At 48.0% G+C, this 12,925-nt stretch overlaps 1 protein-coding gene across 7 annotated transcripts in view; it reads left to right on the plus strand.

Moving 5' to 3' along the window:
- Window positions 1–12,925, plus strand: part of PPFIBP2 (PPFIA binding protein 2) — a 141,115-nt gene that overhangs the window by 78,824 nt on the left and 49,366 nt on the right. For all 7 annotated transcript variants that reach the window (XM_008683817.2, XM_008683819.2, XM_040630741.1 and 4 more), the window contains 2 exons: window positions 185–277; window positions 4,176–4,289. In XM_008683817.2, the coding sequence (XP_008682039.2) occupies window positions 185–277; window positions 4,176–4,289 (207 nt within the window). The remainder of the gene's footprint in view (window positions 1–184; window positions 278–4,175; window positions 4,290–12,925) is intronic.

Raw genomic sequence — 12,925 nt, forward strand, 5'->3', positions numbered from 1 at the left:
TTCAGGGCACACCTATCAATGGTCCTCCTCGTAGTAGTTTCGAAATCCTGTGGTTTCCTGTTTAGGTGGGTGGTTTTGCAATGCAACCAGCAAAACTGTCCTCACAAATTGCGTACTTCATTTAGAAGTTGGTGAGATGTTTTTCCAGCCTTTTAAGTGTGTGCTTTGTTTTTCCCCCTTTCAGTCCCAGGTAAATCACCAAGGTGCTGCTAGTAATGAGACGTACCAGGAACGCTTGGCGCGTCTAGAAGGAGATAAGGAGTCCCTCATTTTACAGGTGGGTCTATTTTCGTGGGAAACAGCTTATCCTGTTAACTCCAACTCTGTACGTACCCTAAGTGGGAGGGAAGCACAAGAGGTTTTTTCTGTTGGATTTATTCTGTTCCAAAAGTGTATGTTTTTAAAAAGACTCTTCTTGAAACAAAGCAGAAAGTAACTGAAGGCACAGCTTAACTGGACTTGGCCTTGGGGCTGTGAATGCATTCACTTATTCATCTTGTACTGCTGAGTAGCCACTTCTTCCATACACTGGAAGCTCTGTGGCCAGGCTGATGAATGAGGCCCTGTCCTTTAGGAGCCCAGAGCCTTGTAAGGGAGATAAGATGTGTCTTCCTGTCTCTAATAGAACAGCCCTGAGTGGTATGGACGTAGGGTGGATGCTAACTGGATCCGGCCCTAATCATCTGGAGCTGGATCTAGACTGATCCCTTTAAGGCCAAATGCCCTGCAGCTGGTAACATGGGCTAATGAGTCTTCGATGACTCTCTTGCTTCTCAGAGAGGAACGCCAAAACTTTTTATGGAGAAAGATAGTCAAAGGAACATTTTCTGTTCTGAAAACTCACGTTCCTTGGCAAGACATAGCGTTGAGCCTTCTCATGTGAGGCTTGTCGCTGTGATGGGGTTCCGTGGCTATGTTAGCTCTCAGATGCGTAAATCGAGCATTTGTTCGCTGTCTGGTATGTATCAGACACTGTGATTGTTGATTTGGAGAATAAGAAGATGACTATTCCAATCCTGGCTCATTAAAAAGCTTTTGAATGGTGGTAGACTGGACTGGTAGCGAAACAGAAGAGCGGGCAGGTAGGGTTCTGGAACCCTCCACAGACTGGGCTTTAGCTTAGAGCACTGGAGTGAAGAGGCTGCCATATGTTTGGTTTTTGTCCTTCTACTTTACCTTTTTACTTCGTTTTATGAATGTAAGAGTAATAAATGATTATTTTAGGAACTTTGGAAATCCAGTCAAAAGGAGTTTAACATTTGACCTTTCTTTCTAGACTTTTTTCCCCCCCTGTCCTGACCCTATTTTAAAAAAAAATTAAGCTCAGACCAAGCATACAGTTATATAATTTTGCATCTTCGGGGATTTTTTTTCTCCATAATTTGTTCATTAAAAAAGATTCGAGTGCCCACAACTCGGCAGACACTGGTTTTAGGTGCTAGGGTTGTAATGGTGACGAAAATAAACTAACTCCCTGTTCTTACAGAGCGTGTGTGTGTGTGTGTGTGTGTGTGTGTGTGTGTACGTGTGTGTACAATAAACCAGTACGTAAAATGTTTCTGGCAGTGATAAATACTGTGGAGAAAAATGAGGCAAAGTAAGGACTGTGTCATCAGAGGAGACCTCCCTGAGATGAGAGGGGGAGTCCTGAAGGAAGCGAGGGAGGGCGCCCCTCAGATGCCTGGAGAAGCACATTCCAGGCAGAGGAGGTAGTCCAGCACATACCCCGAGCGAGGAGTGTGCCTGGTGTGGAGGAAGAAGCAAGCAAAGGTCTGTGTGGCTGGAGTTTGTGACTGTGAAGAAGTCTGGTAGGGAGCTGCCTTCAGACAGGTAGGAGGGCCGGATTATATAGCACATGATATCACATGTATCCTCAGGGATGTGTAATTTGAAAGTCTATCCCAATGACATGACTAGTCAGTGTCCAGTTTAAAATTTTGCAGCAAACAGGGTGATCTCGCAAACTTTTGAACCAGGAACCTTCATGGCTGAACGAACATTCCTGTTTTAAAGGAATTTAATTTAATAAAGAAGTCCTATGTGGTGATGTTCTCTTTGACAGTCACAGTTTTTTAAAAAAATTCTGAATCCTTGAATAATCCTTATTGCAGCAGTCCTAGGACAATTGGGAAGCTGCTTCTCGCAGAAGTCAGAAGTGGATCCTAGTGGTTTCTATCCCAGGAGCTTGTGAACAGACTTTGGGAGCCGCTCTTAGGTGATCACTCTGTTTTGTGGTGGCCCCACGGAGCTAGTTAGCCCCTCAACACGGGAGAGCCTCTTCCTTAACTTACAAGGCAGCTCAGCAGAGTGAATTAATTGAAGCACGTGGCCCAGAATGTTTTCCTAGGTCTCCTCGTAGAGGAGCAAGGCAAGTCACACATAACAAAATACTTGTTTACAGACTAAGTTAAAAACAAACCCCAAATCTTCCATGCTCACTGCAGCACCATATATACTAAAACCAAAATCTTTTCTATCTTCATGAGAATGTAATTTTTTAAGATAAGGCTTTTCACCCCCTCTCTTTTTTTTTTTTTTTTTACCACTTCTGTATTCCCTCCAATGCCTAAAATTATGCCTAGCATGTAGTAGGGACTAAAAAATATTTACTTTTATTAATTAAAGGTCACATTCTAGGATCTTTATACATTTGTCCCAATTTTCTGGGCCTCTCCATGGTCCTTCTAGTGAGTATTCAAGTTGGTAAGGACGTTTTAGCCCTGTGTATCCTGAGTGTTATGCACAGCCGGGCTGCAGGATAGGGAGTGCAGGAGACCTGGGATTATTCCTCCAGGTACCCCCAGCGCATGGCTCCAAGGGGTGGGCAGAGGATATGTGTTAATCCCCATAATCAGATTAACCCTCACACATCCTTCCCAAACAGAAACTCTGGAATCCAGGGAGCTTTGAAAGGCTACCCTCCCTGCCCCCCCATCCTACCCTTTTGAAGACGGGGTTGATAGCTCTAAAAGCCAGGACTGCTGATAGTGTTGGGTCACGAGGACTGAAACCACCACCACAAAGGGTTAAGATGGGCCTAATTGACCGAATGCACCTGTTTTGGGGACTCTAAGTGGAATATTAGCACACTACATACCAACTCCAGGAATATGTTCCAATCATTCTTTAATCATGTGGGAATATAAAAATGGAAAGCTTAAAGTAGCGGTATTAATTGAGATTTTTTTTTTCTTTTGTAAAGGGAGCTTTATGATTGGTAGTCTATTTAAACACTCAGCAGTGAATTCACACTAACTCCTTCACGTCCGGCCATCATTCCATTACAGACTGAGAAATCACTGGGATAATCTGTATGTGAATGGCCTTGACTCCACCATTGGTTAAAAACCCGAAGTGTCTAAAGGATTTTGATTTCTCTGTTTGGGGAGGCCACTCATTCTTTCTTCATCTTCCTGCTCTGAGGCTCCTTTTTAATAAAAAGGAGGATCTGGGGGCACTTTGCTATGAGAGCAGCCTATGAAAATCTTCTCAGTATGTATTGAGGGCATAATTTAAATGACTTTCTCTAAATGGGTTTTTTATGAATTCCAACAGATCTCTCCATGATTTTTAGGTAGAGGACTTCCCCGCCTGCTGTATGGGCCGTGTGGCTGGTGTGTGTTATGACTTGGAGTCATGTTTTGGCCTGTGAGGCACAAACACCTTCCCCGAGCCAAGTTTTGTCAGTGCTAATACATGCCCTTTACATCCCACATTCCTTAATTGCTTCAGAAGCCTCGCCTGATAGGTGAGCAGTCCTCACACCCTGATGAGAGACGGAAGGTCATTGGTTAGTTTCGCAGGAGTTTGGCCTGCTCTTCCAGGCGAGGTGGCAGGAGCCCCGGCCAGCCAGCCCAGATATGCCTGGAGGTCCCGACTGCCCGAGCCAGCTCTAAGAGAGGACTGCGGAGCAGGAGGCCAGCCCAGAGGCAGCGCTCCTGACCGCGGGGTGTTTCTCTCTCCAGTGCGTCCAGGGCAGGGAAACGCCGCAGCGTCAGTTAGGCAGTGGCAAGGTAGGAAGGCAGCTGGAGTTTTCCTCATCCAGGACCCTCGCTCCCCCCACCCGCCGCCTGCCAAAAAGAAAAGCCATCTCTCTGGAAGGATCGGCAGCGTGGTTTCACAGGTCCCGGTGAGCCTTCTCTGCTCCTCCACCATTGCTTTATTTCTTGGAACAGGTGAGTGTCCTCACAGACCAAGTGGAAGCCCAAGGAGAGAAGATTCGGGACCTGGAAGTGTGTCTGGAAGGACACCAGGTGAAACTCAATGCCGCTGAAGAGATGCTTCAACAGGTAAAGGGGGGGGCGCATGCGCACTCGCGAGGGCCCGCGGGTTCCAAAGCAGCTCGTGTATTAAAGTCACGTTCTGTGTCCAGGTCACGGCGCTCGCTGCTTACTTCCCCATCCTGCCTGGAGGTGGGCTGGGCTGCTCCGTGTGTGGTGTTTATACAGCAGGTGAAACCAGCCGAACTGAGTCGCAGGAGGAGAGGGCAGGAAGGACTGGCCTGAGAGGAATAACCTGTTGGGCAGGTTAGACAGATTCCCGGGTGGCACTTTCTCCCGGGTTCAGGTTCAAAGTCACCCTTCTCTTCTCCAGCCAGCAGCTCCAGGGCATCTGGGGTGTTAGAAAGTCAGTCGGCTTCTCTTGGTGCCTCTTTCCCATCTCACTCTTGCCCTCCCCACTCTGTGTAGTCTTCTTTGATAGAGTTTAATTCATAAAGACTATCTCAGTGTAATTTAATGGTTGTCGAAATGAAAAATTTAGCTGTCCTCCTACCATTCAAATGAATCTCTTCAGTGCCTTGTTTGGCTTCGGTCCTCGTTGGTATCAGGCGTGCATATAATTTACAGAGCTGCTCCCTCCGTGGATACAGTTAGTCCTCTGATCTTGTTACGCTTCCCATCAGAGGGACGTTTTCCCCATTTTTAAATCTTGCTGTATAGTTTTCTTACTCTCACTTAGAAGCTTTTTTTTTTAGGGTAAAGTGTGATAATCATTCTACTCTTGACAAGTTTTACCCTATTGTAAAGGATGGGGTGTTGAATTTTGATTCAGTCTTTTCAGAGTCTGTGGAGAAGCTGATAAGAAATTTTGTGAGGTCTGTCAAGATGATCAACCTAATGTCCTTGAGTCCTTCTTGCATTTTCAGTTATTTTGGGAAATAGACACATAAACGTCATCACGGTTTATGCTTTGTAACTTCTGCTGTAGTGCGTGGCACGGAGGAGGTGTTCACTAATATTTAAGGAATGACAGTCCCTGAACACAAATGGGTTCAGTCAGATAACTGCTTACGTCTTTCCCCCAAAGCTCTAACATTTTTTATTGTCATGATCAGCATTCAAATTGTTTCTTGGTAGAATGGTGATGAACACAAGCTTTGAGTCTGACCTTCGGTCTTAGGATAAATGTTTTGGTTCCCAAGTATTTCTTAGTTTTGAGTGCATTTGAAGAACTTTTTTTTTTTTAAGTCAGTATTTCTATGCAGGTATCTTAAGAAAAAAAAAAAAAAAAAAACTAGTTCCAAAGCTCAGAAGCTGTTTGCTCTCTCGTTTGCTTTCTTTTCATCTCTGATTAATAAGTTACCACATTCTTGGCTCCATTTGATTTTTCTATTTAAATTGCCTGCATTTCTCTTGCTCATCCTACTCCCTGAAAATCTGAGTCTCAGTAGGAATTGAGTTTATTTTTTCAAGCAGAATCTTTCTTTTGAAGACCAGGAAAGAGAATAGCCTGATGGAAAGATCTTGAACGGCGGGAAAGCATTTTCACACAGAGTGATGGGAGAGCCCCCTAGACTGTATTTTCAAGGCTGAACAAGGTGTGGCTTTGAGGTGGGGATGAGGGAGGAAGGCCATGGAGTGTTACGAAACCCCAAAGACCAAGAAGATCTGAATGTGGAAGGGAAGCGTGTCAGGAAAATGTCAGAGGGTTGATGTTTCAGGAAGGCAGTGCCTGGTGGGTAACCCCGTAGTCAGGGGTCAAAGTTGGCTGCAGGGGTGCCTGAGCCACCTGACCGCCTGCCCTGGCTCCTCTTCCAGGCTCTGCCCCCTTGTCAGCTTCTCTGGGCCAGGGAGTCCGATGTTGGGCAGCTGGGCAAGCTGTCTTGTCCTTCTAGGCATCAGCCCACAGACTGGGTTTTCGACTTTTGAAAAAGTCTTAAGCCCAGATACCTTTTATTTCTTGTGTATTTAAATCTGTTTTGTGTTACGGGTGAGGTCCCAGGCACAGAGGTAGATGTCGCAGCTTGGTAGAATTTGGAGTGCAGTAGGCCTTAGGTGTCACGTCTCAGGTTTAGAGATCTTCCTGAACTTAACCAAGTTAATATATTTTTAAAGATTTTATTTATTTACTTGAGAGAGAGAGCACGCGCGCAGGTGCACACAATCAGGGGAGGGGCAGAGGGAGAAGGAGAAGTTGACTCCCCACTGAGCAAGGTGCTGGACGTGGGGCTCGATCCCAGGATACTGGGATCATGACCTGAGCTGAAATCAAGAGTTGGACACTTAACCATCTGAGCCACCCAGGCGCCCCTAAACCAAGTTATTGTTATGCTCATCACTTTCCCTGTGTTCTTTCCATCTTTCAAGGATAACATGAAGGGAGTGTGGAATACTCACTTTTGGCACATTCTAGGTTCTAGTCATAGGACCCATTTGGGTCTCAGCTCCCACTCGTGTGTCTGCTGTGCTTGGTGGTACCTGAGCTGGAGATGTTTGGGTTCCCCACTCCAAATCCCGGGTTGAACATTCTGGTCAGCACATGCTGACCCTTTCCTCAGATGTGCTTGATGCTGTTTGAAAAGGCACTTAACTCTTGCCCCACAGTGCTGAGGCGGTGCCGTGGAGAGCTCGGACTGCGTTCGCCTGTGTCCTGGGAACTGGGGGCAGGCACGGACTTGCTTGTCTGCGGGTGAGATCCTGGACTACAGGGCTCTTGGCTTCTGGTGATAGGAACAGGGAGGACTCCCAGCCCTGAGGCAGAGAAGGGAGGCAAACAATTGCCTCTTTTTGCCCGCCCTCAGAGACTGTTCCTGTCCTGAGCCAAGCCCAGCCTCTTGCTCCAAGGCCCGAGGGGCTCTGAACGAGGTCCTTTCTCACCAAACTGCCTATTGACACTGACGCCCTTGGGGACTCTGTACCTGGTAGCACTCCTCCCAGCTCGGAGTAGCCTTGTCTGCAGGAGGCAGCCGCTGCTTGCCTTGAGCGGACTGTCCACGTAGGCCCAGTGCTGTTAGATATTCTCATTTTTTCACAAGAGGCTGGAAATCCAGATTTAAAGATAAGTCTTTCTATTTTAAAAATACTGGCAACTAATTTAAATGGAAAAAAAGAAGACTGTGTAAACCACACCACGCTTACCTGCAGGTGAGGCCTGGCCCACAGACCTCTAACCTGCAGCCCCTGCTCTAGACGCTGCCCCCTCCCCTGGCGGCAGGAGCACTCGTAGGACTTACGGAAACCCGAAGGCAACCAGCATAGCCCCAGCTCTGTGCTTACTTACATAGGCTCCAGCAACCCCACTGAGCCATGTCTCCCCACAGCTGCTCTGCCCGCCTCCTTCCAGGAGCCGAAGACGGGCGGGAGTTAGCGCCTCACCCAACTCATGAGCCTCACACCCCTCCACCTGCCCCTGCTGAATGCTGATCTCTCGATCCCCATCTGTTTTTTTCTATGCATTAATCCATCTGGTCTCCAGAATGAGGGAGCATGAAGACCTTGGGGTTAGACAGGCAAAGCAGGACCAAATAGCATCAGCACGCGCTGGTCCACACGAGCAGCACATAGACGATGGACCCATTTGAGGGCAAAAATCTTTGTCTGAAGCCCTCTGCAAGATTCAGGGCGGCAAGGGGGCAGCTGTGAGCATCTTTGGGGACTGCCTCTGGAAGCACCTACTCAGGTATGGTCTCGGACTCACTGAACAGGTGTGGATTTCCCAGGGAACCTTCTCCATTAGAAAGAGTCATTTTCCAGAAAATCTATAAATGGGTCTTCCTGAGGCCACAGCCTGGGTTCGTTTTCCCAGGTCTGGGTAGTCTGGGCCTCGGGGCTGACCTTCGCCTTCTGTTTCCTGAGCAGGTCAAGACATTGCCTAGCAGTGTCTCTGAGGGCTGTGCTCTGGGCTCTCCAGTATTAGCACCCCAGGAACTCAGACATGGAGCAGCGGCCTCCTTGTCATACCTAGCTCAGACTGGCAACAAACTCTATGTCATAGGGCGGGTTCTCCGTGGCCTGTGGATGCACTGAGGTCCCTGGTGGCTTTTCTGAAGTGGCCTCTAGAGTCCATTGGAGTCCTTCCCACCACGCTCCTCGGCCTCTGACCTTTCTCCAGAGGATGATGACTTCAAGGAAGAAGCTGATGCTACTTAGTGGTTAATGGACTTTACACAGAGCTGGCAGTGAAATGGAGCGCCGTCCAGAGACTAGCCGTTTACAGATGTAATCAGTGTCAAGAGCAGCAAAGATGAGCACTGTCAAAAAGAAGACAGGCTAGGGGAGCCACATGGGGGGGAAGAAAGGATGAAACCTCCTTGTGAGGACACACCCCTGCTTTGGGGTAACGTTAAAGGACACCAGCCTCGATTTCAGTCCTCCCACCTGACCTGGAGCCCTAGGTGTTAGGCAGCCTCCTTGTTTTGGCTGCCCTTTTAGGTGAGGTGTGGAGAGACAGATTTCAGGAATTTGCAGTCAGTTCCCATGACTTTCCATAGACTCACCTCTTACCGTCGATGTGGGAGAATCGTCAAACCTGTGTTCTTATGTGTGGAGAAGGCGGATGACCATGTGCGCTCTACATTGCCCACCTCTTAGGGCTGGAGGATGGTTATTTCCGTTTCGTTAAAACAGAACTATGTCACAGATCACCAGTTTGAAGACATTGAGCATGGGGATTCGGGGCCCTCGAGTTGAGTGAAGGACAGTGGGTCCAGGCATGTGAACTCCACGTGTCGTCAGCACCTGGCTGGTAAATTTCCCAGAACGCCTCTAAGGAGAGATTTCTGTCTCACAAAGAATATTAAACAGAGCTCTGTACGCGGTCCTGTGGGAGCACAAGTCTGTCTCAGGAGGTAAGACACTTGAGTCACGAGTGAGCAAAACAGGGATTTGCTAGTTATCCCCTAACCCTCCCCCTGGGAGATTTCTGAGGCAGAAATAACTGCTTTTTTCAAGTTGATCTTTGATGTCGCATCTCCGTACCACCGCGTGAAGTGGGTGCTTTACCCTCTGTTCACAGGATGAGGGTTCTGAGGCTCAGAGAGATGGTTTCATTAGTGGGGACTGAGTCTGGACTCGAACCCAGGTTGACTACAGGCACCTCTCTGCGGTGTTACTCACGAAAGCAGCTTTCTGGCATGGCCTAGGCCTCTTACTTCAAAGGGCAAAGGGATGCATTTTTCTTTTCATGTCTTTCCATGGCCCCAATCTTTCCTTCTGGTTTCAGATTGCCAGTCTGGCTCCAGTCCTCTGTCATTGGTCAGTAACTCCCTGGGTCGTGTTCCACACTTAAAGATGGAAGTAATTGCTTCAAGATGTGGCCCCTTAAGGAGAGAACAAATGGAAAGGCCACTTCTTTTTATCAGCTCCAGTCTCAAACTGAGCTTTGGAAAAAGGAAATGACGGTTCTCTCGGAGATGTAAGTTTTTTTTCCATCTCCAGGAAAGGAGATGGATTTGCCCTTCTGGAGGAGGTTACTGGTAGTGGTGAAGCGAGAGGGGTGAGTGATAATTTTGTTCATTGGGGGTTTTTTCTTAAAGTTTCATGACCTAGTTTTATGATGCTTCATAGTACAAAGTCACCTGCCTCACATACCGCCCCTCCTCTTCCTTTGTGCTCTCCATAGGCAACCTTAAAACAGTTGGGAGAGCATGCAGCTGGTGAAACCTGTCCCCCTTATCTCCAGCCCCTGCCTCCCCACACCTCACCTCTCCCTGCATTACTGTAGCTGCACGATTCCAAGAGGTTCCCAGCCGGATCCACCGTGTGGATCTGAGTGGGGACCGAGCCTTGCCTTGGTGCCCCAGACAGAAAGGCTGGATCCAGAGAGGACCCCAGGCTTCAGCGTGAGAGCTAGGGAGCCAACAACCTTTCTCTTAAGGCACAGGCTGAGTAAAAGCAGCTAGCAAAGGAGACGGAGGAGAAAAAGAAAGATCAGGAAAACCGCAAGGATGAGGTGGAAAGTAGTATCTAGACTGATCAGTGGATGAAGGGTATGTGGTTGAAAGCTGAGAAGTACAGGTCGCATCTGAAAGTTAGGACACTGGTCCCTAGAACCAGAACTATTTCGGTGCCCCACCTGGTGAAGGCAGAAGCTGGGTTGCAGGCATGCAGACGTCTGGTGGAGAAGTGACGGGAAAGTGAGGAAGAAGAGGCAGCAAGGGTACATTATTCTTTTAGAGCTTGGCTGTGAAGGGGTGAGGGCGGGGATGAAGAAAGAGCACATTCATACCAGCACACAGAGCATGCGTTTGCCTTGCGAGAGCAGAAGAGAGTTGATGGCGGTTGCTTCAGGGGAAGGCAAGGTCAAGAGGGGAAGTTCTTTCGAATGTCAGAAATTTGATCATGTTTATAGCCTGAGGAATGGGAGCTGATGGTGAAAGAGATTAAATGCCTGTCAGAGTGGATGATTAATGGTCCTACCCTAGTGTGGCGCAGAGCGGGTGGGAACTTCCTCACAGGCAGGACAGAGGTGAGGGAGAGCCTAGGACCAGGTGAGTAGGCGTCCTTCGGAGGGAGAAACCGGACCAGAATTCGGAGATCCCAGCCAAACGCTACTGACTGACTGGGGAGGTAACTTGAAAGCCTGGACGTCAAGCTGTGTGGGGATGCAACGAAGTGTAGAGAACGAGACAGAGTCAGCAACAGGAAGGTGGGTCAGATGGGGCAATTCCAGGGCAAGCTCTAGAATCGTTGCTCCCTGAACATACGCTTTTTATGTGCAACCTGGAAACTTACTGGGCTTCAGCGTGATTCTTAAAGGGGAAAGAACCCAACATGAGTTGTGGGCTTGCTTGCTCTAAGACACGGATGTAAGAGATTTGAATGAGAGATGATTCTGGGAAACTTTGAAATAGAAAAGATGTAAATTCAACGAATGATCAGATTATTTTTAAATATCTTTTCACTAAACAGGAGAGGTTATTTGAGGAGAAGAGGGAGAAATGGTGGGGCTTATGGCTGGAGAAGCATGGGAAAGGTTTGGAGCAATCTCTAAAAGGAACCGATGACCAGCGATGAATGCAGGGGTGCGGCGGTACTGGAAGATCAGCTGTAATTAGATGGCATACATTTGTATGGAAACCAGTTGGCTTCGTTAAGTGTCGTTTAGCAGCAGTTTCAGGCCATGGGGACTAGAAACATAGACAAAAGGCTCTGAGGTTTGGCATGGACTGGGCTCTGGCAAAGCAAATGCACTTCAGGTCTGGGGGCAGGGATGAGCTGGATGGGGAATTTTCTGGTGGGGATGTGATACAGGTGAAATGACCTCAAGGTATGAAATGGATAAGGAGGGGCGCCTGGGTGGCACAGCGGTTAAGCGTCTGCCTTCGGCTCAGGGCGTGATCCCGGCGTTATGGGATCGAGCCCCACATCAGGCTCCTCCGCTATGAGCCTGCTTCTTCCTCTCCCACTCCCCCTGCTTGTGTTCCCTCTCTCGCTGGCTGTCTCTATCTCTGTCAAATAAATAAATAAAATCTTTAAAAAAAAAAAAAAAAGAAATGGATAAGGAGGCAAATATTACTTAATGGTAGTTGATAAACTAGTGGCCACAGAAGAAGAAATTAAAGATTATTTAAGTCGCTAATTGAGAAAGTTTAAAGGTCAGAGGACTGTGGCCAGAGGAGACCATTTCAGAGCTGAAGATTTTAGAAGCAGAGTGAACGCATTCTGGACAAAGGTGAGGGCCAAGTGGTGACCATCCCGCGGAGAAGTTGAGGCAAAGTGGAAGCAAAGCCCGTTGGCATTGTGGTCAAGAAAGGTGAAGCCAGAGTGGATATGGGCAGACTAACAAGGATGTCAGAGTTACTGAGGAAATGGAATGTGCCCAAACTACCTAGAGATAAAAGCCCTGACGGTCTGGACAAAAGCTGACAAAAACTCTTGGGTTCTGGATGTCTGGGAGAAGTTGCTACAACTGAATGGTGCTGCCTTAGAAGAGGAGGGCAGACGTAGGTGGTCAGTAAGGACAGTCGTGGTCTGGAAGCAGGGAGAAAGTTGTCCAGTAAGATGGATTGTCGGAGCAGAGTGGACTCTGCTTGAGGTGACTGGGAACGGTCAGTCAAAGGACGTCAAAGTCAGGATCAGTTTAGGCTGGAAGGAGAAGGAACAGTTGAAAATGCAGGGTAGTTAAGCCCTCTTAGGACACACATGGTGGGGGGTATAGCACATAATAGTGCCTGGAGGCCATGCGGGCCTGGAGATGGGACGTGGAGCCGGACCGGGATGAGCGTGTGGAAGGCTGATTTTGAGTTCAGGGAGTAGGACAGTACTTAGGACAAGGATGAGCGGTGACCTTAATGAAAGGTAGAGGCTTATGCTAATAGAGTAGCTGGACTATGATCGCTAATAACTGGAATGCCCGCGTGCTACGTCAGGGTGACCGTTTGGAACATGACATGACCACCTGGAGGGGCTGTTGGAGCTTTAGTACGACCACTTAGATTATTAGCCTCGTCAGCTGGAACGTGGGTGTGACCAAGTAAAACAGCTAGAGGGATTTTGACAAGAGTGGAAATAGAGTAGGTTCTTAAATTTTCAAGAGAGATACATTCTGAGGCTTTTTTGAAGCAACGCAGTGTCCTGAATGTAGTGAGTAGACAAACTGCGTCTTAAGATAGTCAAGCACTCAGGGGGCCGTGTTTTCAACGGTCGTATCCCTAGGCCTTGACATCTGGTAGATATTTAAGAACGTATTTGTTGAGTGAATGATT

Source organism: Ursus maritimus, unplaced genomic scaffold (assembly GCF_017311325.1).
Source record: "Ursus maritimus isolate PB19 unplaced genomic scaffold, ASM1731132v1 scaffold_16, whole genome shotgun sequence".
In the NCBI taxonomy this organism is placed as follows: domain Eukaryota; kingdom Metazoa; phylum Chordata; class Mammalia; order Carnivora; family Ursidae; genus Ursus; species Ursus maritimus.